Source organism: Neofelis nebulosa, chromosome 10, assembly GCF_028018385.1.
Source record: "Neofelis nebulosa isolate mNeoNeb1 chromosome 10, mNeoNeb1.pri, whole genome shotgun sequence".
NCBI lineage: Eukaryota > Metazoa > Chordata > Mammalia > Carnivora > Felidae > Neofelis > Neofelis nebulosa.
Window position 1 is genome coordinate 72,903,936 of NC_080791.1, and position 27,535 is coordinate 72,931,470.

At 35.7% G+C, this 27,535-nt stretch overlaps 2 protein-coding genes across 3 annotated transcripts in view; one reads left to right on the top strand and one right to left on the bottom strand.

Moving 5' to 3' along the window:
* The window catches only part of SOX6 (SRY-box transcription factor 6), a 693,774-nt gene extending 680,051 nt beyond the window's left edge, over positions 1–13,723 (bottom strand). For both annotated transcript variants that reach the window (XM_058688340.1, XM_058688339.1), the window contains exons 1-2: positions 13,611–13,723; positions 11,835–11,969 (exon numbers count right to left, since the gene is read on the bottom strand). The gene's annotated coding sequence lies outside the window, so the exon portion shown is untranslated. The remainder of the gene's footprint in view (positions 1–11,834; positions 11,970–13,610) is intronic.
* Positions 13,724–13,824: 101 nt separating this feature from the next.
* Positions 13,825–26,165, top strand: C10H11orf58 (chromosome 10 C11orf58 homolog). Its single transcript, XM_058688365.1, has 5 exons — positions 13,825–14,031; positions 18,653–18,736; positions 21,690–21,750; positions 23,353–23,462; positions 25,125–26,165. Exons 1-5 carry the CDS (start codon positions 13,969–13,971, stop codon positions 25,353–25,355), a joined length of 549 nt encoding a protein of 182 aa, XP_058544348.1. The 5' UTR covers positions 13,825–13,968; the 3' UTR covers positions 25,356–26,165.
* Positions 26,166–27,535: the final 1,370 nt, after the last annotated feature.

Sequence of the window (27,535 nt, forward strand, 5' to 3'; positions counted from 1 at the left end):
GCTAGAAGTATAAGTAAATCATGTCCAGCTGGTATAGCTTGGAGCACACACCCATTCTATCATGGAAAGTGCCAAATCTGTGTTGTCCAATAGAGTAGCCAATAGCAACCTATGGTTTATGGGGCACTGATAATGTGATTAGCCCCATCTGAGATGTGCTGTAATACAAACACACACTGGACTTTTGAACACTTAGTGTAAATAAATGATGGGGTGCCCATTGTTTATTTATCATTATGTATCAACCATCAATGGTGGCTCAGTTAAACATCCAATTCTTGATTTCAGTTCAGGTCATGATCTCAGGGTTGTGAGATCGAGTCCCATATCGGGCTCCACACTGAGTGTGAAGCCTGCTTGGGAATCTCTCTCTCCCTCTCTCTCTGCCTGTCCCCCACTCACGCATGCATGCACATGTAATCTCTCTTTTAAAATAAAAAAATAAAAATAAATAAAATAAAATAATAAACATTTAAATAAATAAATAAATAATATAAAATATCTCAATAATTTTTATACTGGTTACATGTTGAAATGATACTATTCTGATATACTAGGTTATACAAAATACATTAACATTAATTTCACCCATTTCTTTTTACTTTTTACTTCTTTTTAGTATGATTACTAGAAAATCTTAAATTATATGCATGACTCACATTTGTGACTCACTTTATATTTCTATAGGTCAGCACTCCAATGTAATTAATAGAGTTCTACTATATCTAAACTATTTATTCCTCCTCCTCTTACAAAAGACAGATGGTGATTACACTTGTGGTATTTTGTAATATATAGAATTGTTGAATCGCTATGTTGTACACCTGAAACTAATATAATATTGTATATCAAAAAATTGCCAAATGTAGAAGCAGCAGTATCTATTTTATTTATTAATATTAATAAATAAACAAATTGGGTTCAAAAATAAAATAAAATTCCATGGTCAAAAAAAAATTCTGTGGTCATACTAAAATTTTGTTTTATATTACTAATTAAATTAAGATTTCATTTGGTATTTAGAAATATGTGTTAAATTGAGATTTGTTTTTTAAAGAAAATTTTATCTTTAACCTAACTTTCACATTTTTTAAATTCACAGAATTACAGAGCTTCAGAGATGGAAGAAACAGAACAAACTAGTTTGGCTCTGAAAGAGCTTGGGTGACTTGGCAATGATTAAATCAAAAGCAGTGATGGGACTAAAATTCAGAACTTCCATATTACATTGCAGGACTTTTAAAAGTTTATTTATTTATTTTGAGAGAGAGAAAGCACACAAGCAGGGGAGAAGCAGAGAGACAGGAAGAGAGAGAGAATCCCAAGCAGGCTCTACAATGTCAGCACAGAGTCTGTATCACACGAACCATGAGACCCTGACCCGAGCCGAAATTAAGAGTCAGATGCTTAACTGACTGAGCCACCCAAGTGCCCCTACACTGCAGGACTTTTAAAACTTTTTAATTTAAGAAGAGTTAGACTCCAATACAGAGATTTGGAATCCCTCTACAATCTTGATGGTTTATAACGCTAAAAGGACAAAATCTACAAGTTACTGAATGTCAGTCCTTTATTTTTCCATTTCATTTTTAATAATAAATAAATCATAAAACGAGGGAAAAAAGGCATATATAGCCTTTTGGTGAGGAACTTTATAAGAATTGGCAATCCATGTCCTTTGAACATTTTTTTAAAAACTTAACTCTTTATGATGACAGATATAAAACATTTGTGTTCAGCCAAATACCGTGTTAAAAACAGAATAGTCTCAGTGCATATTGCTTCTTTCTCTTTTACTTTTTCTAACATGTTTGTAAACAAGTGTAAGAGCAATAAAATCAAGAGGTGTTGATTCCTAATGGAAATGCACCTACATGTAAGCTGCTAGCAATTCAGAAGGTTCAAGGATATATATAACAACTTACTCTCTTTGTTTCCTTCAGACTTCGAAATATGGCAATTTTTCTTGGTTCAATTTTTTTTTTTTTTTTTTTTTTAAAGAAGCTGTTCTCCTGGCTCAGAAATTTAAAATAGGCTATGGGGTAATATCTTTTATATCTGGTCTTTTCCTGTTTAATTTCTTTTTTTTTTTTTTTTTTAACTATTTGTTTTCCAGGAGGGGGAGGAAAGAGTTCTATGAAAAGCTTTCATAACAGGTTCAAAAGTATAAAAGCCATTTCAAGCTCCAGACATTTGTAGCCTTTATTTCTTTAGTCCTTGAAAGGGCTTTTTAAATGTTAACAGCCAGGATAAGACTGCTTTCCTATACTGATATTCCAGGCTTCTTTTCCTTTGTAATCTTGTATTCTTCCCCACCCTCATTCCCCAATAACCTCCATGCCAGCTTCTTTTTAAAAACAAAATAAACAGGGGCGCCTGGGTGGCGCAGTCGGTTAAGCGTCCGACTTCAGCCAGGTCACGATCTCGCGGTCCGTGAGTTCGAGCCCCGCGTCAGGCTCTGGGCTGATGGCTCGGAGCCTGGAGCCTGTTTCCGATTCTGTGTCTCCCTCTCTCTCTGCCCCTCCCCCGTTCATGCTCTGTCTCTCTCTGTCCCAAAAAAATAAATAAAAAAATGTTGAAAAAAAAATTTAAAAAAAAAACAAAATAAACAAAAACAAAAACAAAAAAATATTTCATCATGATGTATATATACAAGCAGACTTCTAAGATCCCAAACAGCAGCTACCTCTTGTAATGTAGAGTATTCAAACATTTTTGCTTCAATTTCTTTTATACTTGGTGATTTCATATGCCTATTTAACATGATTCCATGTTAAAAATAATGACATGTCTCCACAAAGTAATTAGAGTTAAATAGCTAACAAGAACCTTTGTTAGCTCCCTTTCCTTTGAACTGCTGAAATACAATCTTCAGAAACCAAGTGTCAAAAAAGGTGTTCATTCATACGCTCTTAAGTTAAAACAAAAAAGGCTTAAATCAATATAGATATAGTATTATCCTATTCAAGAAAAAAATTACATAAATAGAAAAAATAAGTCTGAAACACTGTATTCAAAGGCTTAATAATGATCATTACTTCTGGATGGTGAGACCATAAAATTTTTTATTTTTTAACTTTCTTCTTGCTTATAAATATATTTTAATTCATCTTATACGTACATGCATTGTTTGTGATAAGGGAAAATATTACCCTTAGTTTAAAAAAATAAATTTTGCTTTATTGCTTTCCAGCATATACAGGTACTTCTTAAAAATTCATATATATTTATATTTAACTATATGTGCATTATAGAAGTAGATAAAGATTCTAAAGTATAATTTCCAAAATAGTAAAATCATGATTCTCATGTAAATTCAAAAAGAACATGAATCAAAATGTTAAGTGTCAGATTTCATTTCCTTATTAATTAATGAGGAAATCATGAAAAAGTGAAAACCAATTCATAATAGAATTTGACTTACAGAGATTTACATGTTCTACTGAACAAAATCCATTTGCATTGGCAAAAATAGGAATCATGTGCATTGTTATAGGCATAAAACACCTGCAACGTTTTCAGTTTTCTATAATTTAACTTTTATCCCTACAGAGTTGTAAAATAGCCTACTCAATCAAAGATGATCTAAAGTGTGCACTCATTTAGGATCAGATAAACCCTTCAGGGTCCCTAGACATTCAGCATTCTCTTGAAAGGAAACTCGGTAATCACTTTTGTCCATGCCCAAGTATGACAAATTTTCCAAATATATTTTACTAATCAGTAAACTAAATTAAAACTGTTACAATTAAAATATAAATTCCTTTAAGGCATAAAGAATAGAGTCTCTTTCTTACTTATGCCCTGGAAATGTTTAGTAAAGTGTTCTGTACTTAATATGTATACAATCAAAGTATATCACAAAATATTTGAGGTAATACTTTAAGCTTTAGAAACTTCAGATCAGTTAGTTTAAATGGTGGCGCATTAATAAATTATAAAAACATCATGAAATACTGACACACAAAATAGGAAAAAGTGTAAGAAATTGTGAGTAATTTATAGGTATGCAATATAAAATCACAATTGCAAACACAAATTCCATAAAAAGAACAAGCTGTCAAACCAAACATGTCCAATTCTTGAGTTTTTCCATGAGTAACTTTCAAAGTTGAGAAAATCTCAAGGGAAAAAATCTTAAAACTGAGAAAATTCCATCTACTAAACTAAATTTCCCTCTCAACTAAGAAATGATTGCCATGATCTATAATTTTCTAGGACTAAATCAAAATCATAGAAGCATAGTTTGATGAAGAAACTGAGACCCAAAAAAATTTGTGACTCTCCAAGTTCACACAATTACTTAGCTATTCCAAAATACTCATTAACATAGAAATCATAATTCACAGTAGTCCTACATTACATAAAACTAAATCATAAACACAAAAGTATTTTAAGAATTACTAGAGGGGCACCTGGGTGGCTCAGTCAGTTAAGCGTCCGACTTCGACCCAGGTCATGATCTCACAATCCGTGAGTTTGAGCCCCGCGTTGGGCTCTGTGCTGACAGCTCAAAGCCTGGAGCCTGCTTCGGATTCTGTGTCTCCCTCTCTCTCTGACCCTCCCCCGTTCATGCTCTGTCTCTCTCTGTCTCAAAAATAAAATTTAAAAAAAAAAAAAAAAAAATTAAAAAAAAAAGAATTACTAGACACAGTAATCAATGAATGAACTACTAGACACAAGCACATTGAGGAAATCCTTCATTTTGTAGGTTATCTATTGTCTTGAAAGAAAAGAATTCTCTCTTGGAACTAAGCATCCCAAATTTGGAAGAAATGGATTATTCTCAAGTTTTCACTCAATAAACATCATGTATACCATGTGAATTAACTTTATGTGTAGCAATATCACACAGAAATTAAAAGTATAAATACTAGACCTAGACCAGGTATCAGCTCCACTAATTTCAGATGTGTGATCTTGAGCAAGTTACTTAACTTTTGTATAATCAATTTCCTTGAGCAAATTAATCTATATACACCTCAATTTCCTCATCTGTAAAATGATAAAATAGTAAGACACACCTGCATGAAGATTATATAAATTAACATATATAAAACAAGGAAGAAACTGGGCCCAAAGTAAGCATTACCATCATGATTGCCAAATCAATGGTTCTAAAAATGTGGTTTGGGGACACCTGGGTGATTCAGTCAGTTGAGCATCCATCTCTTGATTTCGGCTCAGGTCATGATCCCAGGGGTCATGGGATGGCACCTCACATCTGACTCCATGCTGACCATGGAGCCTACTTAAGATTCTCATTCTCTCTCTCTCTCTCTCTCTCTCTCTCTCTCTCTCTCTCTCCCCCTCTCCCTCTCCCTCTGTCTCTTCTGCCCCTCTTCCCCACTCATGCACTCTCTCTCTAAAACAAAAATAATAATAATACATTTTAAAAATAAACAAAAATGTTTGCAGACCAACAGCAGCACTGGAAACTTGTTACAAATGTAAGTTTTCTCACCTATCACAGTCCTACTGAATTAGAAGCTCTGGGGTAGAACCCAATAATACAGACTCACAAAAAGTCTTCCAGGTGGTTCCATTGCACACAAAAGTTTGAGAACCACTGATGTGAATCAGTAAGATTTTTATCCCTTTCTCTCTGGACTTATATAGCCTTTAGTATATATAACCATTAGTATACTTGATACTTTACACACTTCATCTTTTGTCACAAAATTACTCAAAGATTTGGTTTCAAAACTGAAAGCAACTTTACATCCAGTAGGATAGTTACAGCCAAAAAGATGACAGGTGTTGGCCAGAGTATGGAGAAATTGGCCTCTTCATACATAGCTATTGAGAGCATAAAATGGTGCATCCACTTTGGAGAACAGTCTGACGATTACTCAAAAAGTTAACCATAATCACATGACCACAGCATATATCCATGAGAACTGAAAACATGTTTCCATAGAAACTTATACATAAATGTTCAGAGCAGCATTGTTCATAATAGCCAAAATGTGGAAACCCAAACGTCCATGAAGTGGTGAATGCATAAACAAAATGTGGTATAGCCATACAATAGAATCTTATTCAACTATAAAAAGGAGTAACATATTGATATGTGCTATATAACATGAATGAATCTTGAAAACATTATGATATGAAAGAAAGCAGTCACAAAAGACCATGTGTTTGGGCACCTGGGTGGCTCAGCAGTTGAGCATCCAACTTCAGCTCAGGTTATGATCTCATAGTTCATAAGTTTGAGCTTTAGGGTCTCACTGCTATCAGTGCAGAGCCAGCTTCAGATCCTCTGTACCTCTCTCTCTTTGCCCCTCCCACCACTCATACACTCTCTGTCTCTCAAAAATGAATAAACATTAAAAAAAAAAAAAAAAGGCCATGTGTTGAATGATCCTATTTACATGAAATGGCTAGAATAAGCAACTCTATAAAGACAGAAAGTAGATTAGTAGTTGCCCAGGGCTGGGTCAGTGGAAGGAAAAATAGAGTGACTGCTGATGGATACAGGGTTTCTTTTTGGGGTGATAAAAATGCTATAAAATTGCATTTTGGTGGTAATGATTGTACAACTCTGAGACTATATTAAGAAACATCTGGGGTGTCTGGTTGACTCAGTAAAGCATGACTCTTGATCTCAGCATATAAGCCCCATGCCGGACATGGAGCCTACTTTAAAAAAACAAAAACAAAAAAAACCCCACACATTTAATTGGGTTCTTTAAATAGATGAATTATGTGGTTTGTGAATTATATTTCAATAAGCTGTTACTTAAAAAGCCTAAAGGCATATGCCAAAATATTACTGATAGAAATATACATAATATAAAAACTGATGTAATAACAATAATCTGCACCTAAACCCTAAATGATACTATCCTGGAATTAAGGGAGGGATGAACAGGGCAAAAGGAGAGATGCTAAATCGTTCACACATATAGGGAGTCATAAGACAATGAGATATTATTGTTTTACTCTTGACTAGAGTAAAAACTAAAATATAACAATTAATAGTATTAAATACAATAGTACTAAATAGTATTAAAAACAAAATGTATATCCCCCAAATTACTAGAAAAAATAAATTAAAAGGAATTACACCTAATTGTTCTTACCTCGTTACAATTAACTGTGACTACTTCATCACTATGACACTATGAGTGATCTTTATTTCTTCTTTATACTTTCTTTTCCACATTTTTACAATGGATTTATCTTTGTATGAGTCTGCTTATCTTTGTGACTCTTTTTTTAAATCCAATTTATTCATTTATGGTTAATCTTTTAATAGGTTAATATAGTCAGACAATTTAAAATTCAAAAGATACAAAAAGTATGGTGAAAAGTCTCCCTGCCACCATTACACCTCAGCTCCCCAGCCACCAGCACTCCAAACATGGAGTCTACAAATACTATCCATTTCTTGGGTATCTTTGTGGAAATATTTTATGCGTATATATTGACTCTTTTCTGCCTTTTTAATACAAATGCAGTAAAACATATACTGTTTTCCACTTTGCTTTTTTTATCCCACAATATATCTTGGAGATTATCTCTTAGCAGTACTTACAAAGTTTCCTTTTTTTTTCACTGTTTTTTATTTATTTTTATTTTTTTCATCATAAGTGTACTCTTTTTTTTTTAATTTTTTAAAATGTTTTTATTTATTTCGAAGGAGAGAGCGAGACAGAGCATGAGCGGGGGAGGAGCAGAAGAGAGGGAGACACAGAATCCGAAATAGGCTCCAGGCTCTGACCTGTCAGCACAGAGCCAGGTGTGGGGCTCAAACTCACAAACTGCGAGATCATGACCTGAGCTGAAACCAGATGCTCAACCGGCTGAGCCACCCAGGAGCCCCGATAAGTGTACTCTTTAATCCCCGTCAACTATTTCACCCATCCTCCCACCCACCTCTCCTCTGGTAACCATCAGTTTGTTCTCTATAGTTAAGAGCCTTTTTCTTAAGGTTTGTCTCTTGGTTTTTTTCTTTCCTCGCTAATTTTATGTCTTAAGTTCCACATATGAGTGACATCATATAGTTATTGTTCTCTCTCTGGTTGACTTGTTTAACTTAGCATTATACTCTCCAGCTCTATCCATGTTATTGCAAATGGTAAGATTTCATTCTTTTTTATGGCTGAATAACATTCTATTGTATGCATAAATACACCATATCTTCTTTATCCATCATCAATCAATGGACATTTGGGGTTGTTTCCATAGTTTAGCTATTGTAAATAATGCTACAATAAACATAGGGGTGCATGTATGTCTTTAATTTAGTGTAGCATTTTGGATTTTTTGGGTAAATTCCCAGTTGTGTATTACTGGGATCTTAGGGTAGTTCTATTTTTAATTTTTGAGAGTTTCCTCTCCTTTTCATAGTTACATGGTGATCTACTCTATGGATTTACCATAATTTATTTAGCTAGTCTCATACTGACAGATTACTTTTATATTTGGCAAGAACAACAAAGTAATTTGAGAATAAGCTAGAATATTCTCAAATTTTCTCCAAAACAAAAAACAAATAAAAAAAGTGGGTATCACCATTAATTTAAAGTCACAAATTCTCTTTGATAACAACTATTGGAACATTGTTGCTTTTTGTATATAAAGGTCTTATGACCATGGGGCGCCTGGGTAGCTCAGTCGGTTAAGCATCTGACTTCAGCTCAGGTAATGATCTCAAAGTTCATGGGTTCTAGCCCCACAGCGGGCTCTGTGCTGACAGCTCAGAGCCTGGAGCCTGCTTTGGATTCCTTGTCTCTCTTTCTCTGCCCCTCCCCATCTCTCTCTCTCTCTCAGAAATAAACATTTAAAAAAATAAAAAAAATTTAAAAAGATGACCAAATTAGAGATACATATCAACAATTTTACGGAAGCAATTTTATAAGCAAATACATTTACATTTGCTGTTTCATTCTCTATTTTTTAAGTTTCTAGGTATGTGTAAAATAATCAAGCCAATATTTATGTCAATTCAAATTATAGTAGCAATGTGGTAAATGTACATGTCCCATGAACAGAATGGGAATTCATCTCATCATCAACCATCATCAATCACAAATATTTATTTTTTTATAACTTGTCTTCAGTATTCTACATTAGGCTCTATGGTTCCCTCCATTTATATGATGCCTTTCTTTTTATTAATTAATTAATTAATTAATTTAAGAGAGAGAGCACGTGTGCGAATGAGGCAGGGGGCAAAGGGAGAAGAAGAGAGAATTTTAAGCAGGCTCCACACCCAGCACAGAGCCAGACAAAGGGCTCAATCTCAAGACCATGAGATCGTGACTTAAGCCAAAATCAAGAGTCAGATGCTCAACCAACTGGGCCATCCAGGTGCCCTTATATGCCTTTAAAATCAGCTTTAAGATAAGTTTCCTCTCTGAGTCTCCCAATTGAACAATGCATTCTTCAAGTATTTTTCCTTTGGCTTCAATGATACTTAACTTTCCCTGTCCCACATCTATCTTTTAATCTTTTAATCTCAGGCTCTTCCTAATTATACCCTTAAATGTTCTCCCCACCCCACCCCCCTTTTCCAAGGACCTCTTTTCTACATGATCAATGAGTGAGCTCAGTCACTCTCCTAGTCTACCCACCATCTCTAGATTGGTGATTTCCAAATTTATGACTTCTTCTAACTTTGAAGCCCATATTTCTAACTGCCTACTAGACAATTCCAGTTGGTATCCCACTAATACCTTAAATTTAACATGTCTAAAATAAAAAAAACTCCTCATCTTACCACATAAACCTGCTCCTCTCTGACCACATCCATTCATATACTAATACAACAAAAATTTGAGTCATGGTTTATACACAAATCATGATGTGAAGCTTAGATTCTACTCAAAAGGTTCTTAGATAGTATATAATAGTCAGCAAGACTTATATCTTTGTTCATAGCTCTATTATAGCACATATACTTTTATTCTAACTAGCGATGGCAGACTAACAACATAAATAAAAGGTAGAACCAGAAAATGAGATGGAGGGGCACCCAGGTGGCTCAGTCCATTAAGCCTCAGACTCTTGGTTTTGATTCAGGTTGTAATCTCATGGTTGTAGGACTGAGCCCATCCATGCTGATTGTGCGGAGCCTGCTTGAGATTCTCTCTCCCTCGCTCTCTACCCATCCCCTGCTCTCTCTCTCTCTCTCTCAAAAAAAATTAACTTTAAAAATTTTAAGAAAAATAAATGTAAAAAAAGAAAGAAAATAAGACGGAGTGGATGATTGAAGTCTGAATATAGACCCTCAATTATAGGCAACTTTTAACAACTTTACCAACTTAATTCTGTACAAAATGGCACTTTCTGAGCAGGAGAGTCTCTACATTCCATTTTCAGATGATGAGCCTGGTTATGGTGTGTAAAATGGATTTAACTGGGAACTATTAGAGCGTGGGAAAAGGTTACTATAAATCAATGAAACAGAGGATTTGAACCTGAACACACATAGTGAGAGATTCAAACTCAAGGCTTTGATCAGCCTGGATTTAATTAGCCTATAGAGTTTTGTTGAGAATATGATACTTCTGTGCTTATCAGATTTCAGTTTCATAGAACACTAACCACTCCAGAATACATGCCCCACCCTTCTTCCACAGTGTTTTAGGGTCTGGCTCAAAAACTTTCAGGGAAGAATTTCCCCATTTCCCTCAGCTAAAATGAACTGCTTCTATAGCATTAAAAAAAAATTCTTTTTTTCATTTTACAGAGCGAGTGAGCAGAGGAGAGGGACAGAAAGAGAGGGAGAGAGAGAATCCCAAACAGACTCCATATGCTGAGCCACACGCATGGCTGGATCCCATGACCCTACAATCATGACTGAGGTGAAATCAAGAGTCAGACACTTGACTGACTGAGCCACCCAGGCACCACCTATAGCATTTTGTCTGTGACTTACTGGTGCCACTTAATCATTCCTCCCCAACCAAGGTGTAAACTCCTTGAGGTAAGGGATTATACATTATTTACTCTGGGTTTCTTCAAAATTAGCACAATGCCTGACACATACTAAGCACACTATGTAAATGTTGATTTATACTGGCACAGTGCAAAGTGCATGGGTTTTTGGAGTTAGACAGACTTAAGGACTAAATCCTCCATTAGCCATCCACTCATTAGCTAACTATCTGATCATGGGCAAACACTTAACTTTCCTTAAGTTTCATCCTTCATAAAATAAAAATCCTTGGAAATTGTTGTGAAGCTTTGAGAAGCACCTAACAACATGTAAGATGCATAATGAATACTCAATAAATAGTAGTTATAACAATGGCTGCAGGAATTTTTTTTAGTCTCAGATAACACAGTAGCAAGTTTTTTGTACAGAACATATTTATCAGAACTTTTATGTATTCTTTAGGTTTGTTAACCATGTTCAGTTATGACTGCTTTGGGTTGAGGGAATATTAATGTACACACTCAACATTTATGAATGCCAACTACATGCTAAAGCATTGGGTATATAAAAAATGAAAAAGGCATGGTCAGGAAAGTATTTTAAAGTGCTATTAGTAACATGGCATCCATCCTCTCCTTGTCTCCACAACCCAATAAAGAACATTTCTAGGTTTCTAGGACTTATATGAGGTACTACTCTGTTACATTATATAACTTCATACTTCCTGTATTAATTCAAAAAAACTTAACTACTCTTTGGCATGCACTGTAACAGAAGATACAGAAACAAAAAATTAAGATGGAACAGTCACAATCCTGAAGAACGTATTTCAGAGTTATACCTGGGACAGAGTATCTTCTTGTCTTTACAAAATAAGGAGTAAGGTTATTGCTGAGTTTTTGTGCCATATATGAATTCTATTACACTAATATTTCATCCTTACCCATATAGCCTTCTGTATACGAAACAGTAAAATCTGATAAAATGATCCAGTCTTTTTTATTTCCTATGTTACTCTTTGGCTTGTGATCTTGATTTATGACAACTTGAAGATTTAGTCATCCAGGTGCCAACAATTCTGGTGAAGAAATAAAAGACAGGTTGCTAGCTCATTAAACTCTTCTGGACTTTCCCCAATTTAAGTTAGAAGTATTTAGTAACTACTAGCCTTATTGATAGTCCTTTTTTACTTCTGAATTCTTTTAGCAGTTCCAAAATACCTATTCGGCCTCCCCATTTGTTTATTTATAAAGCTAAGTTATAAACTGTATGTGTTTATAGTCTGTCAAACCCTTTGGATGTAAACTGTAGTCCATCCTAGAAAATTCTGTAAATTAACTGTAATTTCATTGTAAGTATATTCACAAAATCTTTGTAGAATCAGTTAATATATATATTTTAATTCATAGTAAACAACAAATAACTACTTCACCAAAATACTTTTTCTACTCATGGGTTTACTCTTCCCCTCCTTGATTTATGTTTTATTACCACAGATCTAATTGATTAAGGTGCCCTTGCTTGGTTATAAAATATGACTGAGGGTTTTTTTCACATAACCCTAATTAGCATTGTTATATCTTTGCTTCCAAAATAAAGGAGCAAAATTTGGATATATGACTGCATAAATTAACTCTCTTCCACTGGTCACAGTTCTGTAAATGGTACAGGGATCATATGAAATCTAGAAAGGTAAAACCATTTCTACACAGGCAGTCAAGCTAGAGTAATTGCTAAATTCAGAAGCTAATTGGCAGTTTCACAGGCTGCTCTCATCACCAAAATGCACACTAGAGCTATACTATCATATGATTTACTGATTTTTGCTTAAAAAAAAAAAAAAAAAAAATATATATATATATATATATTGTTCAAGGTCAGAAAGCTTCAGAGTAAGTAAGGTCAAGGATCCTGACAGAATGTTAGGGTTGAAGGTAGCCAGATTCAGGCCTGGTCAAACATTCAGATACCTTAATACTGCATGAATGAATCTTCAATATCTGAATAAAATCTTTAGATACAGCACTTTCTGAGTAGACTAGTGGCCGCTGGGGTGGCAGGGGGCCGACCTTTTGGGGTCTTGGAACTAGACAGAGGTGATAGTTGCACAACACTGCGAATGTACCAAATGCCACTTAATTGTACACCTTAAAGTGGTTAATTTTGTTGTGAATTTCACCTCAACGCACCAAAAAAGCTTTTTTAAGGAACATAAAAGATACAGGGCTTTCCGGCTGAGACGGACTCCACTTGGTGAAGGCCTCAAAGGTACAATGCCTAATTACCAGCAGGGAGGGTCACTTCACACAGAGATGTGTGTACAGCTTACAGAATTCCCTCAGGTGGACCCAAGTTTCAATAATAGCCAATTAACCAGCACCACACTGAACTCATTTCAGTGAGAATGAGATAGCGGCAAAAATATTCATCAGAATCTTCTAGAAAGCCGCACCGCCGATCACCTAGAAATCCCTTAAGAGCAATAGAGAACGCCAGGATGGAAACAGTAGAAGCCATTTTTTTTTTTAAGGGTTTCGTTGCGGGTGGAGGGTATCCGTGAGGATTCAATAATCTCCAAACATTACATTTAAACTTCGGTGCTTAACTATGACAGACGCTCTGTCAGTAGGGCAGCATCTCATAGTGAAAACCCTCTTTCTGTGGCGACGAAGCCGCTAAGGCTCTTTCTGTGGCAACGAAGCTTTAAACGAACGCTCACCGCCATACCCATCCGCGGGAAAGCTCCCTCCACCAGCCCATGAAGGCGGAGCTTCAGAGGGCACTCCCGCCACACAGCGCGATCTGCGCCGCTGAGCTTCCTGGGAATTGTAGTTTTAGTTGCCCCATCCATCCCGTACGTTCTAGTCGGTATGGATTGAGCCGGAAAACTACAACTGCCAGAGTGCTCCGTAGTGGCGAGTAGCCGCGGCGGTGACGACTGTGGCGGAGAAGGCCTGGAGGGGCTCTGCGTTCTGGAGTGGCGCTGCTTGGGCCCGTGGCAGGTTGCGGGCTGCTGGTGCTGGGGCTGAAGAGAACGGCGAGTGGGTTCGGCGTTGCCCGTCGGGGTCTCCGCAACGATGAGTGCTGCCAGGGAGTCCCATCCGCACGGGGTGAAGCGTTCAGCCTCCCCAGACGACGATGTAAATAACAATGGCGGAGTGGATGAGGGTTGAGGCCTACTAAAGGCTGGGGTAGGCCGGGAAGGGTGGATTAAGCAAGAGGAAGCGTCTGAGGTGGCCCGAGGGGGGAGGGCCGAGGGGGAGGAACCAGAAGAATGACTGGGAAATGTCTCCCTTCCTTAATTGAGTGTCGGAAGGTTTAAGAGGTCTACACCCTAAGAGCCAGAGACCTGCGTAGGAAGGGGGTTCGAGAAAGGAAGTCCAAAGAGGGTCGAGTAGCTATTTGGGGCTGATGAAGCTTCTTTGTCGGGCCTTTCTAGTTAGGATAGGGATGGCAGAATCCTCCCTGTTTGAGGTTTAAAATACTCCTGTGACAATGTCAAGATGTGGTGCACGTTTGGACAGATTTTCCGGCCGTTATTACTTTTGCAATGTACTATAAAGAGTAAACGGAAAACAGTATTGAACCGAATATTGTACCAGGGGAGTAATTTCGTACTGACGCATGGTGGCGAGGTCTAAGATGTTAAGACCTAGAAGCCCATTTTGATTTCAGCCACCTTTCTCCCCCACCCCCCAACCCAAAGCTTGTCAGCTTAAATAGCAAACCATTCCTTAAAGTAATCCATTAAATATTTACTGCTATGCCAGATGTTGGGAATTCAAAAATGAAGGACGGTGCTTGTCCCTAAGTCTTTTTGTATATTTGTCCTGGCTCTTAGCGCAGTGTCATGGAGACTGCAGTAAACGGAAAACTAGGTCCTTCATACAATGAATAAACGCCTTGGGAACGTTGATTGAGAAATTTTGGGGCGCGGGGGGCATCGAAATGCCATTTTTAAGGATGATAAAAGGACGACATCTAGTTTTCTTTCAGTTATTGTTTAAAGCACTATTAATTTCTGAACATGTAGAGTTCTTTATTTCTATAGTGCAGTTAAGTGCCTTTCATAATACCTTCCTTGGTGAACCATTAAAAAGCTCATTAAAGACTACTGTTGTATATAAGTTGTAGCAAATGAGACGATGTTAAGACCCACCCCACTTTGGATGGGTGGTGGTTGGTGTTAAGACTAGAATACCAAGGTCCTTAAATTAAATTTAGCTCTGCAGAAAGATTAGTAATCAGTAAAGATTTGGGGGTGAATAATTACATAATGAGAGATTTTTTTCATGTGCCATGTTCTTACCTGCTTCTGGCTTTAGATCTTGTTAATATGGCAATCCAGTACTTGTCAGGCATTTGTCTAAAGGCATTTGAGTAACCTGGGTGCCATTTTAAAAGCTATTACAGTGTTTTCCTCGTGGTATTTAACTGTGGCACCTGTTTTGCTAGACTCAGAAACAAACAATCTTTTAGCTTAACAGAAAACTCTTGATGTTAGGTAATTTAACAAAGTTAAAGGGATTAAGTAATTAACTAACAGCTTCTGTCTGATGGGATCAGTTTAAACTAGATGACCTTTAAGATCTTTTCCAATTTTATAAGCATTGTCAGTTGAAGGAGATGGTTATAGTTGCAATTCAGGATTAGGCCCTGCAACTTTAACAGACTCTAAAAATGATTATGTTGCTAATTTTATGTTAAAGTACAATAGAGTAACTTGTCTTTTGATAGTGATTTTTTTTTTAAGTCAGTTTCTTTCAGGTGAGTATTTTACTGGTAATTGGGAGTTATCTTTAAGTACTTCTTTTAAAAATATTTTAAATGCTGTATACAGAATTTTAAAAATATACTTTTGAAATACATACCTAAATTGTAGAAAATCAATTATAATTAAAGTTGTAGTTGGTCATCAATTTCTAATGAGCATCCATTGCATGTAAAAGATAAAGTTTTTTTTTTTTTTGCCTACTCACCTCACATATTAAATGGGGGTAACACATTTTGAGAGATATTAAAAGTAGGTATTAAACATGGAATCCAGCTCTAGGAAAATGCTGACAGTGTTAGAAGTAAATTCTAAGAGTTACTAGCATATGTATTCAGGAGGAGGTAAATTGACTGTAATTCTATAGTAAAAGGTTTTAAGGGTAAAGAATTTAAAAATGGTCTCATTGGTTTGAAGAAATGAAAGCTATGTAGGAAGTAGGAGGAGAGGGGAAGTTAATTGTGGTAACTCATGGAGACCCTCTAAGAATCTATCAGGCACCCATGAGCTTTTGAGAATGCAGCATTTGGGCAAGGTACTTGGTGTTATAACTGTAGTTCATAAAGTACTTCCACGTATTCTGTCCCATTTGATCATGTACAATATGATGTGGAAAGAGCAAAAAACTTAAGGCAAGAGGATCAGAGTAAGCAACTTAAGTTTTTAAGTCCCTTTGCCTCAGTGTTCTTATTTATTAAATGGATTCTTGAGAGAATGGAAGTGAACAGTCGTTTGTAAGTTGTAAAACACTATGCAGTTCTTGGGTTTTGTTATTAAGATAGTCTTTTAAAGAAGTTTCTTAATGTAGATAAGGAATGAAAACTAAGAAATTAAATGCCAGGTCCAGGCTCACAGAGAGCAAGTGATGTAGTGAGAATCAGAACTTAAGCTTCACTAGTACTTTGCCTTTTATTTCTTAACTATGTTCAGCCAGAAATAGTTAAGAACTAACTGGCTTATAAAAAGATATGAGTTGTCAGATGGAAAGTAGAGCTCTGCAAGTTAGGTAGCCAAAATCATGAAAGCATATAAGCTCCCAACCAACAGGAATTTAAAGGACCATCAGTGAGTGTCCATTGTTGTACAAATACTTTAACTCTCATATCCTCAGAGAAATGGTCACCATCATTTCTTTTATATTCTGTAAATCTGCTACAGATAATTCCCAGAAGAATAAAGACAGCAAAAAACAATTTTATTGAAAATTTTAATATGAATGTAAACATAGCAAACCCAAATTTCTGTTACACAGTTTCCTGATTTTCGTGACATATTTACCCAAAATGATTAGCAGCCTCTGAATACAGCTAACTGCTTGTCAGTTGTGTGTAAAACTGGAACATACAATTTCAGATTTTAAATTTCTAATAGATTTTAGTTTTATTATTGTTTGCAGTTCTAGCATTTGCATCATCAAAATACAATACTTGAAGAATTTAAACCTTTGTGCTCATGATTTTGTGTTGAAAACGGGGGTTGTCATCTTTGCTCCATATTTTTAAACATTTTCATTTTTAGATTATAAACTCAATTACAAAGTTGAATCCAATGAATGTTTTCATTTCCACATTTCTTCCAGTCACCTTTGTATACATATCTGCCTTCAGCACTGTCCAGTTTCAAATGCTATCAAGTAAATTTTGGTTATAAATACCATAAGAGATGAAACAGGCATACATATTTTTAGAAAAACAGGATAGTTCAGGCTCTTATTGCACAGTATTGCAAAGATGAAGTCCTCCCTGCTGAATGACTCTTTAGATAAGAGTGCCATATTTTTTTGTCTTTTTTTCTTTCTTTCCTTTTTTTCCTTTGTCTCTTGTTGATTCCTGGGTTGGAGAAAAGTCATCTAGTGCTTCACCATCCAAAAATTCATAGTCTAAGAGTTTTACATATACAGTTAATTTTGCCATTGTTAGTTTAGGGTACACTACCTACCATTTTGCATTCATTTTATTCATCTAATAATTGTGAAATGACAGCAGTTTTCACTTTTTACCCAGTTGCCATTAGGAGTAGAAGTGAAAAATTTTGGACTCTCAACTCTGTCCATGACAGCTAGAAGCACGCAACAGAGGAGTGATATCTTGAAAGATGATGCAGTACTTTGGACAACATGAGAAAACTCTTCTACCATTTTTCTATTTTCTTATTTTAGTCATTTTTAGCATAGTTGGCAATAACTAATGAATCATAATGAAATATTTCCTACCTTTGTTTCAAAATGTAGGGAAAAATATGATCACTAGGATTCCGTAATTCTTAGATTTGTAAAAGGGCTCAACTGACCATTTGATAATTATAGGGTAGAATGAGTTTTACTGTTTTTTAAAATAAGTTTTCTGTTCTTCAGAAGACCTTTAAGGAAAGAATTGGTAAGTCTTAACATATCAATCCTCACAGATAACTAGAACTGCACAAAATAGAAATTGAAAACCTAAAATTGGGTCCATTAGATTCTGATGTTACACTGTTCTTAGAATATCACTAAAGCCCAACTAACAACTGTGGCAGCCTCTGGGTTAAAAATCCTGGGTACTCTAGGGCCCTGCAAGGCTTTAAGGTAGTAGGTCTCACAGTGTGGTTCCCATGTCAACATCAACAGCATCATCTTCACTTAGGAATTTGTTAGAAATGAAATCCTTGAGCCCCACCCCACACTTACTAGATCTGAAATTCCTGGGTTATAGCGTAGTAGTTTGGGTTTTAATACAACCCTCCAGGTGATTCTGATAAATGCAGACTTCTGAGAATTCAGAGCTCTGGCTGCAAAAGAACTAACGGATTCTGCCTTGAGGTAACAGAAAAGGAGTATATTTAAGTTTGAATATGATGTATGTGCTTAACTTCCTAAACAAAAACAGTGAGCCCTGTTTATAGTTAAAAATGACAGGGAGGGGGGGAAAAAAACTCATTGGGAGTTATGGGTAGACTTTAAATATTTAAGTATTTATTGTGCAAAAAAATTAATTGGCAAATTTCTTTTGCAGCTTGGATCTAGCAATTGGGAAGCAGCAGACTTAGGTAATGAGGAAAGAAAACAAAAGTTCTTGAGACTTATGGGCGCAGGAAAGGTAAGCATCAAACAGTGTGTATTTTTTAAAGTCTTTTCTGTGAAAGTAATGCCCTTATTTTGTCTGCTGAGTGACCCAGACAATATATTTGGATCTCATTTTCTTGGTCTGCATTATTACTTTTGGCTTTGGGAAACACAGCTGACCTAACCAAGCACTTAAAATGTATACTATTTCTGAACCACTTATAGGATTCTCAGTGCCACGGGGCAGTAAGGCTTAGAGATTGAACAGAGAAAAACTTTGGTTTGAGGAGATTGCAGTGGAACAAAGTTTATGATTGGTTATCTGTTAGCCTAATGATTTAATAGAAGGTATTTCTGGGGAGACCAAATGGTAGTCCTTTCATATTTTATAGCTCTTGCCAGCCTTGTAGTAGACGTAGTAACCAAGCTTTTATCAAAAATTTAATTTTTAAAAAAATTTTTATTAATGTTTATTCATTTATTTTGAGAGAGAGAGAGTGCAAGCAGGGGAGGAGTAGAGAGGAGAGAGAGGATCCCAAACAGACTCTGCATTGTCAGCTCAGAACCTGATGTGGAGCCTGATGTGGAGCTCGATCTCATGAACTAAGATCATGACCTGAACTGAAATCAAGAGTCAAGACGCGCAACTGAGTGAACCACCAGGTGCCCCCAAAACTTAATTTTTAGAATTTTCAGTATATTTTGAAATCCCTTTCAGTTTCATTATCACAGTAGGAAATACAAGCCATGGGTGCCAGGAAAACATTAGTGGAGAAAATACCCTCTTGTTCCTAGCAATAATTTTTACATGCAAATACAGGTATCTCTAGGTATTTATTTTGTATAAGCAAGTAAATTTATTTTCCTAACATTGTCCCAAAAATCTTTGTGTAAACCAAATGTGGATAAAATAAGAAAACTTTTCTCTTTTAAGCTCGTCAACAGGGCGCCTGGGTGGCTCAGTCAGTTAAGTTTGTCAAAACTACATTCTGCGCTTTGTCTTTATTCATACAGGGATTCATTCATATATTTTACCAACAATTTTTTTTAATCCCCTCATTGTTGATGGACGCTTGGGGTTTTCCACTCTTTGGCTCTTATGAATGGTACTGCTGTGGACCTTTGTCTACAGGTCTGTGTGTGGACACACATTTTTATCTTACTCGTTAACCAACAATTATTGGCTGTCTACTCTGTGCCAGGTACTGTATACTAGGTCTTGGATCACATAGATCATTAACACGTGTTTGGAGCCTTCATGTAGAGGAAACCAGATAATGTAGAATTATAATTGCTGTGAAAGAACTATGCACATAGTGCTGTGAATCAGCAGACAAGGGTAGCCAACTGCCTCAATGGTACAAGAAAGCATTCCAGAAATAGAATTGGTAAAACGAAGAGGAGTTAGCCAGACTAGAACAATGGGGTTCAGGGTAGGGAGACATCATGCAACACAGTAAGACCTAAATAAGGATTCATTTGTATAATATCTCATTAATTCAGATTTCCCAACAATTTTGTAATTTATTGGGCTGCCTGGGTGGCTCAGTTGGTAAAGCATCCAACTCTTGATTTTGGCTTAGGTCGTGATCTCACGGTTCATGAGCTCAAACTCCACACTGGGCTCTGTGCTGATGGTGCAGAACCTTCTTTAGATGCTGTCTGCCTCTCTGTGCCCCTCCCCCACTCACATGTATGCTCCCTCCTCAAAAATAAACATTAAAAAATTTTTTTAATCTGTAATTTATCCTAGAAAGTAGTGTGAAGTTACTCTTGATTCACACAAATAAAATATTTGCTAAGAGTATGTAAAGTAATAATTTAGGGGGCATACTCAACCTAGTAGAATGAAAACTCTTCAAGTATTTAGGAAGAATCCCCTAACATAAAGTGTATGAAATTTAGCTACCAGTAGTCAAATATATCTCATTAAAATTGGGGTGGGGGGGGAGAACAAATCAAACAATTAAGAAGAAGAAATTTGGCTACTAGTAATTCATTTCTTTAGCATATGTTAAATTCTTCCTAGAAAGGGCAAGATTGTAGCTTTGATCTTTTATATAGACTGTTTAGATTTATTCTGTTTTGTGGCCACCGAGTATATTTATATTCCTAAGCCTAGCCAGCTACCATGAGTATTTTACTGGTCAGAGGGAGAACCAACTGAAAGTATAAATAGACCAGTGCACTGCTGTCCTCATCCTCAAATAACTTGATGCATTATATATTTTCAAATCTTGTTAATGGGGTGTCTTCTGCAATCTAAAGAAGCAGTATATTGAGTCATTGATCTATATGAACTATAAAGAGTGGGTTGTAACTGGTAATTGAGAGTAATTATGTAGCCTGATAATTAGTAATGTTGAATCAGGATTTATTTTTATGTTTTATAGAATTAGATTATTTTAAATTCTGTTCTTTTTGACAGTTTAAGTTAGGGTATTTATTGTAGTCAAATAATAGCTGGATATTTGATTGTGATATAGTGATTATTTTTATTTTGTATACTTTTTGTTTATTATAAGTCTGTCAGTTACTTCATTTTTATCTAGCTAAATAATTTCATTTGTTTTCTCCCTATGAGATGTGCCTGAGGATCAGAAAGAGGAGGTGGGAGAGTTAAAGCAACCCATTAATTGGCCTTTTAGGAAAGAAAATGTTTATATCGACTCAATTTTTTAGTTTTCTATCCTATTTGAAATTCCAGCATGATCTCAACATACTCTCTACTTCCTTTCTCTGCTCTGTGTATTTGTTTTAATGACACAAGCTTCTAACGTACTATATATTTGCTTATTGATTTCATTTCCCTTCCTTATCTCTACCTTTGCTAGAATGTAAGTTCTATAAAGCTATGGATCTCAATTTGGTTCTTTTTCTTTGCTGTATCCCAGAAGCCTGGAACAGTGTTGGGCACATAGTAGACACTCATTAATTATTTTAAATTAGTGGTCTCAAATTCTAGTATATTTTCTACTTTCTTACAGAAAGAACATACTGGACGTCTTGTTATAGGCGATCACAAATCAACATCTCACTTCCGAACAGGTAAGAAAGTAAAATATAATTTAAGAGGTAATGCTAGATTTGGAATATGAAATATTTGTATGTATTTCAGGATATTCTGACTTGTATAATTGTATTCGTGGTTAAAATATTAGAATTGGAAATGTATATGTAAACGTGTATATCATGTAACAATTAGCATATACTTTAGTTTTTAAATATTTGAGAGTATATATCAATGATATTCTAACTAAGAAACTTTTTTCTGTCTTCATTTTTACTGATTTATAACATTTTAATTATAGTGAGGTTTTGTGACTCATAATGCCAATTACGGTATGTATTGAATTTATGTATTTTATTTTATAAATTATTTAACGTATGGTGTTCTAGTTGGTATATTAAACTGGTTTTGAACTTATTTACTAAGTTTTATTTTGAAATCCTTAAAGAATATAAACTTGTTGCAAAGCCTGAAGAAATTAACTTTTAATTTTAGATAAAAAACCTTTCAAGTAAAAGCCGAAAATGAAGAGTTTGGATTTGAATTCAGGCTGCTATCAAATGAAATTTTCTCCTACTTAAAATTGACCCTAATCTTGGGAATTATTAATAACAGGGCATAATGATCTGGATCATATTTAACAAATCTTCTAGTTAAATTATTTAAATTCACCTTATACTGACCTAGAATATGTAGCACATTTTTGAAAATTAATAGGTGTTTCATTTTTCTAATGTTAAACAATTATTTTAAATTGATTTGCATTGGTAGAAAAGGCAAAAAGAATCCCTGAGCTTGGCAGAATGGAGTATTTAACTGCTGCATTTATTCTTTAAAACTGTAGAATTTATGAATAAAAATAATGCAGACACTACCATTTATGATTAAAGTGAAATTTCTCATTTACAAATTAAAATGGCGTACTCACAAAGCTTTGATGGCATTAGTAATGCTCTAGTTCTTGAGTAGTAAGTTCATAGTTTAGTATACTGCTTCATAATTTACATAAGCCACAGTATATATAAAAATAATGCATCAAATGGTATGTAATAACAACAGAATTTTAAAGGAGTTTATGTTGCTTCAGTAAACTGATATGTAAGAAAGTAGAGCCATTACAGTGTCATTTTACTTATCCATTCTCTGAATAGAGTTGCCTGCCTTTTCATTGTTTCTGTTCAAAGACAGAAGCTTTTGTTTGTTGGTGGTTTTTTGAATGTGGGAGAAAACTCTTAACTTTCAAGAGAACGGTTATTTATTAGACTATAAATAAACTATAAAACATCTAAGGCCCAGAGTTGTTAGTAATTAGTATTTACAGTATCTGAACTTCAGTTTGAGACTGTGGGTCTGGGTTTAAGTTCTCACATAAAAAAATATAAGTTCTTCATCTTTTATAAACACTTGTAGTTTAGAGGGTTGTTTACTAAAGAAGTAATCATAAATACATCTTTCAATTATTTTATGCCTGTTAGGTAACTACATATGGTATAGAGAAACCTATCCACAAAATTCATTATAAAATTAGTCACAGAGAAATCAGCCCTGAATATAATAGCATCTGTAATATGGGTTTTTTGTGTAATCAAATGTTTTTATTAATTTGACTGAAACATAACCAAAGTACACTGGACATGCAGGGGAAGAAGACAAGAAAATTAATGAAGAACTGGAGTCTCAATATCAGCAAAGTATGGACAGTAAATTATCAGGAAGATATCGACGACATTGTGGACTTGGCTTCAGTGAGGTAGTAATTAACATTTTCTTTAAATGGGAAGATAATTTCTAAATTGATATCTTTATATCTGTTAGGTTACTCTAGCAATTAAAAATCCTATGTAGGGGCGCCTGGGTGGCGCAGTCGGCTAAGCGTCCGACTTCAGCCAGGTCACGATCTCGCGGTCCGTGAGTTCGAGCCCCGCGTCGGGCTCTGGGCTGATGGCTTGGAGCCTGGAGCCTGTTTCCGATTCTGTGTCCCCCTCTCTCTCTCTGCCCCTCCCCCGTTCATGCTCTGTCTCTCTCTGTCCCAAAAATAAATAAAAAACGTTGAAAAATAAATTAAAAAAAAAAAAAATCCTATGTAGAGGGGTGCCTGGGTGGCTCAGTCGGTTGAGTGTCCGAGTTCAGCTCAGGTCATGATCTCACAGTTCGTGGGTTCGAGCCCCGCGTCAGGCTCTGTGCTGACTGCTCGGAGCCTGGAGCCTGCCTCTAATTCTGTGTCTCCCTCTCTCTTTGCCCCTCCCCTGCTCACGCTCTGTCTCTCTCTGTCTCTCGAAAATAAATAAGTGTAAAAAATTTTTTGGAAAAAAAAAAAAAGAATCCTATGTAGAAAGCTTTCTTTATACAGTTACTTAATTTTCTGTATGCCCAAACAGGTCTTTGTAGATAATGGGAAGAGATACTTTTGTGAGTTTTACAGATGTTTTCTGATAGAAGCTTACTGTAAATTCTACTTAGATACATCAGGGCATATCTTTAATAAGCATGAACAACATGCAGGTTAGGGGAAGTATTTCCTGTAAATACTAGTTTAGGAGATTCTTTCTCTCTTTTTTTTTTTTTTTTTTTTTTTTCTTTCTTTTCAGTGTTTATTCATTTTTGAGAGAGAGACACACAGTGTAAGCAAGGGAGGGGCAGAGACAGAGGGAGATACAGAATATGAAGCAGGCTCCAGGCTCTGAGCTTTCAGCACAGAGCCCAACGCAGGGCTTAAACCCACAAGCCGTGAGATCATGACCGGAGTCAAAGTTGGACACTTAACCAACTGAGCCACCCATGTGCCCCTCTTTCTCTATTTTCCATGATCCTTATTCATAATTTAACTACTGGTTAACTACTCCAAAGTAATATCATACATAAAACATTGATAACTTTTCCACATTTCCATGAGTCAGTGGTTAACTTGCCTTATTTACTTCAAAAAATGTATATTGTTTCAGGAAGATATAGTAGCTTTCAAACTAGAGGGAGGGGAGCAGGTGAGTGGTCTTCAGAGCTGTTTCTTTTTTTCTCTTTTTTTTTTTTTTTTTTTTTGAGAGCAGGAATCCTTGCCCAAGCAGGTTCCGTGCCCAATGGAGAGCCCAATGCGGGGTTTGATCTCCCGACTCTGAGATGATGACCTGAGCCAAAATCAATAGTTGGACGTTTAACTGACTGAGCCACTCAGGCCCTCCGTTCAAAGCTGTTTCTTAGAACAAAATCCTAGTTAAGTCCTAATATGTAAAACATGACAATGCTGGAGTCCTCAGGTCTTCGCTTGGCAGCTCTTGATCATAATAGCAGTCTTAAAACTTGATTTTAATGGCTAGGGAGTGAGCTGTTTTAAGACTGTGACAAAAATTAGGGTCTTTCCCAGTTTTTTGTCCTGGGTAATCGTATTTAAGAAGAGCCTTTTGGTTGATGTTTATAGGTAGAAGATCATGATGGAGAAGGTGATGTGGCTGGAGATGATGATGATGATGATGATTCACCTGATCCTGAAAGTCCAGATGACTCTGAAAGTGATTCAGAGTCAGAGAAAGAAGAATCTGCTGAAGAACTCCAAGCTACTGAGCACCCTGATGAAGTGGAGGATCCCAAAAACAAAAAAGATGCAAAAAGCAACTATAAAATGATGTTTGTTAAATCCAGTGGTTCATAACTCCCAAACACTTAGTCTTTGTATTAAAAGTAAGCCTTATTGTTATAATGCACAGTGGAGGACTGCTTATAGAGCACAGACCTTTGTATTATAATTTTTAAAAAGGCCCTTTTAAATAATTACAAAGAGTGTTTGCTTTCAAATGCCATGGATTACACTTTTATGGGCATGACTATTAACCATTTTTGTAAAGAGTAAGAGTTGTATAAAATAAGAAATAAATACAATACTCAATTTCTTTTCATATTAGCATCATCAAACCTCTAATCTCACCTTTTTACCCCTTCAGATAGTTACGGGGGAGACACTTTTGTGGTAGCTGTTTCATCTTTTTTGTTCCTTCATATTTTTCTCTTATAAGAAGTTTATCTGATACTGTAATGTGTTCATGAAAAATGTTCAGTTATCATACTTTGTTATAGTAGAACTATTCATCATGGATATTTCTGCTGCCAATAACAGTCTAAATTGTTTGCAAAAGATTAGGTACTTAGTTTACTCTTCCTGATTCAGCTCTACTCTCTTGGACCAAAGCAACATGAGAGCAAATACTTTCACACTGGTTAAGATGGAGTTGCAACTATCATACATTTTGGAATGCTATGATCCCAAGCAGTCTTTATATAATTTGAATTACATTGTATGTTAGATTTTTGATAAATTTGGCCAATTTTTACAGAAGAAATTATTTCTCTGATTATTTGGTCCTGTTTAGGAATATGTAAAACTGGATTTTTTTTTTTTATGGTAATATGTGACCAAAGTTAATTTTCTTCCTAAGCCCTCAATAAAGAAAAGCAGTTTCCCATATTTGGTTTGTGATACCTTTATCCTCATTATCTAAAAATGAGGAATAGGCTTATTGAAGAAGCTGAAACAAATTCTCTTCATTTTATCCCAATACTATTACCTCGATTATCAAATTACTGGAAAGTAGTATTGCTTTCTGATTTTATTGCTGCTTCTGTGGGAGTAAGAGTAGAATCCTCTGACTGGTGTTATGTGGTTGATCTGTATAGCAGACTGACAAACTGCATTATGGGCTAGTCAATGATCTTTGAATAATTGGGTCCAAATGTTTCTAAGTAACATGTTCAAAGGCTTGAGTAAAATCTGGTGAATTTTTATATATCTAGATATTTAAGTATGTGTTGGATGTGCTGGATTAAAAAAAAATTCCTATGTCACTTTGAAATTTAAAATATTAGTGTAAGCAACTAGAACAGGTGATAACTGGTTTATATAATCTGTTCATACATCAGATCCCCAACATTTGGCTTTTGATTTTACTTAGTTCTTGTATTGTTTTATAATAGGTGCTACCCTGCAGAGTGAAATATCAAGTCAGTGGGTAGTGGAGAGGATATATGGCATTTAATAGATAACTTGGTTTGAATACATTTCGCTTTATTCAAATTTCAATTGGCCACAGATTTTTTAAGTTTGAGTGCAAGAGCAAGAGTGAGCGTGTGAATGGGGGAGGGGCAGAAAGAGGGAGAGAGAATCCCAAGCAGGTTCCACACTATGAGCACAAAGCCTGATGCAGGACTCGAACTCAGGACCTGAGCCAAATCAAGAGTCGAATGCTTAACCAACTAAACCACCCAGGCGTCCCTGCCACAGATTTTCAAATATCTAGTTTCTAGGGTTGCTTATTACAACTAAAGTAGTAAATGAAGGCTGACTTATGTTTAAGAATGGAAAAGGGAGAAATCAGGATTACGTTTTAAAAAGTATTTTCATCAACTTACTGTTTAAATATACTGGGTTAAGTCGTGATTCTTAATATGTAAACAGAAGAACCTTCTTCTAAAATAACTACACTGGAAGACCTTTTCCAAGTAGGGAAGTTCTTATTCCAATTCATATATTATTGCACATTTACATAATTCAGGGTTGGAATAAATTTAGGACACCATATGGCCTAGTGTCCCTGCAGCACGTTAAACATCGTGGCTATCTTTTAAGCATGAACATCAGGGTTGTGTTTTTTTCTCCCCTGAATTTAATAAATTCGGGGGGGGGGGGGACATTAAAGGAAGACAGATGCCATGCCATCTTGATATTCCTACTAAAGTATCAGGTGGGAAAATAACATTATTTTTGTGCAATGAAAGACTATTCAAAAGTTTAATGACAAATTGCCCTGTCATAACTTCTTACCTGAAATACACTTCTGA

Bases quoted from the DNA above. Each gene is read 5' to 3' on its own strand.
- C10H11orf58 (XM_058688365.1), top strand. From the start codon at position 13,969: ATGAGTGCTGCCAGGGAGTCCCATCCGCACGGGGTGAAGCGTTCAGCC. The intron at 18,737-21,689 runs GTAAGCATCAAA...ACTTTCTTACAG, and splicing joins GACTTATGGGCGCAGGAAAG to AAAGAACATACTGGACGTCT. The intron at 21,751-23,352 runs GTAAGAAAGTAA...CTGGACATGCAG, and splicing joins AACATCTCACTTCCGAACAG to GGGAAGAAGACAAGAAAATT.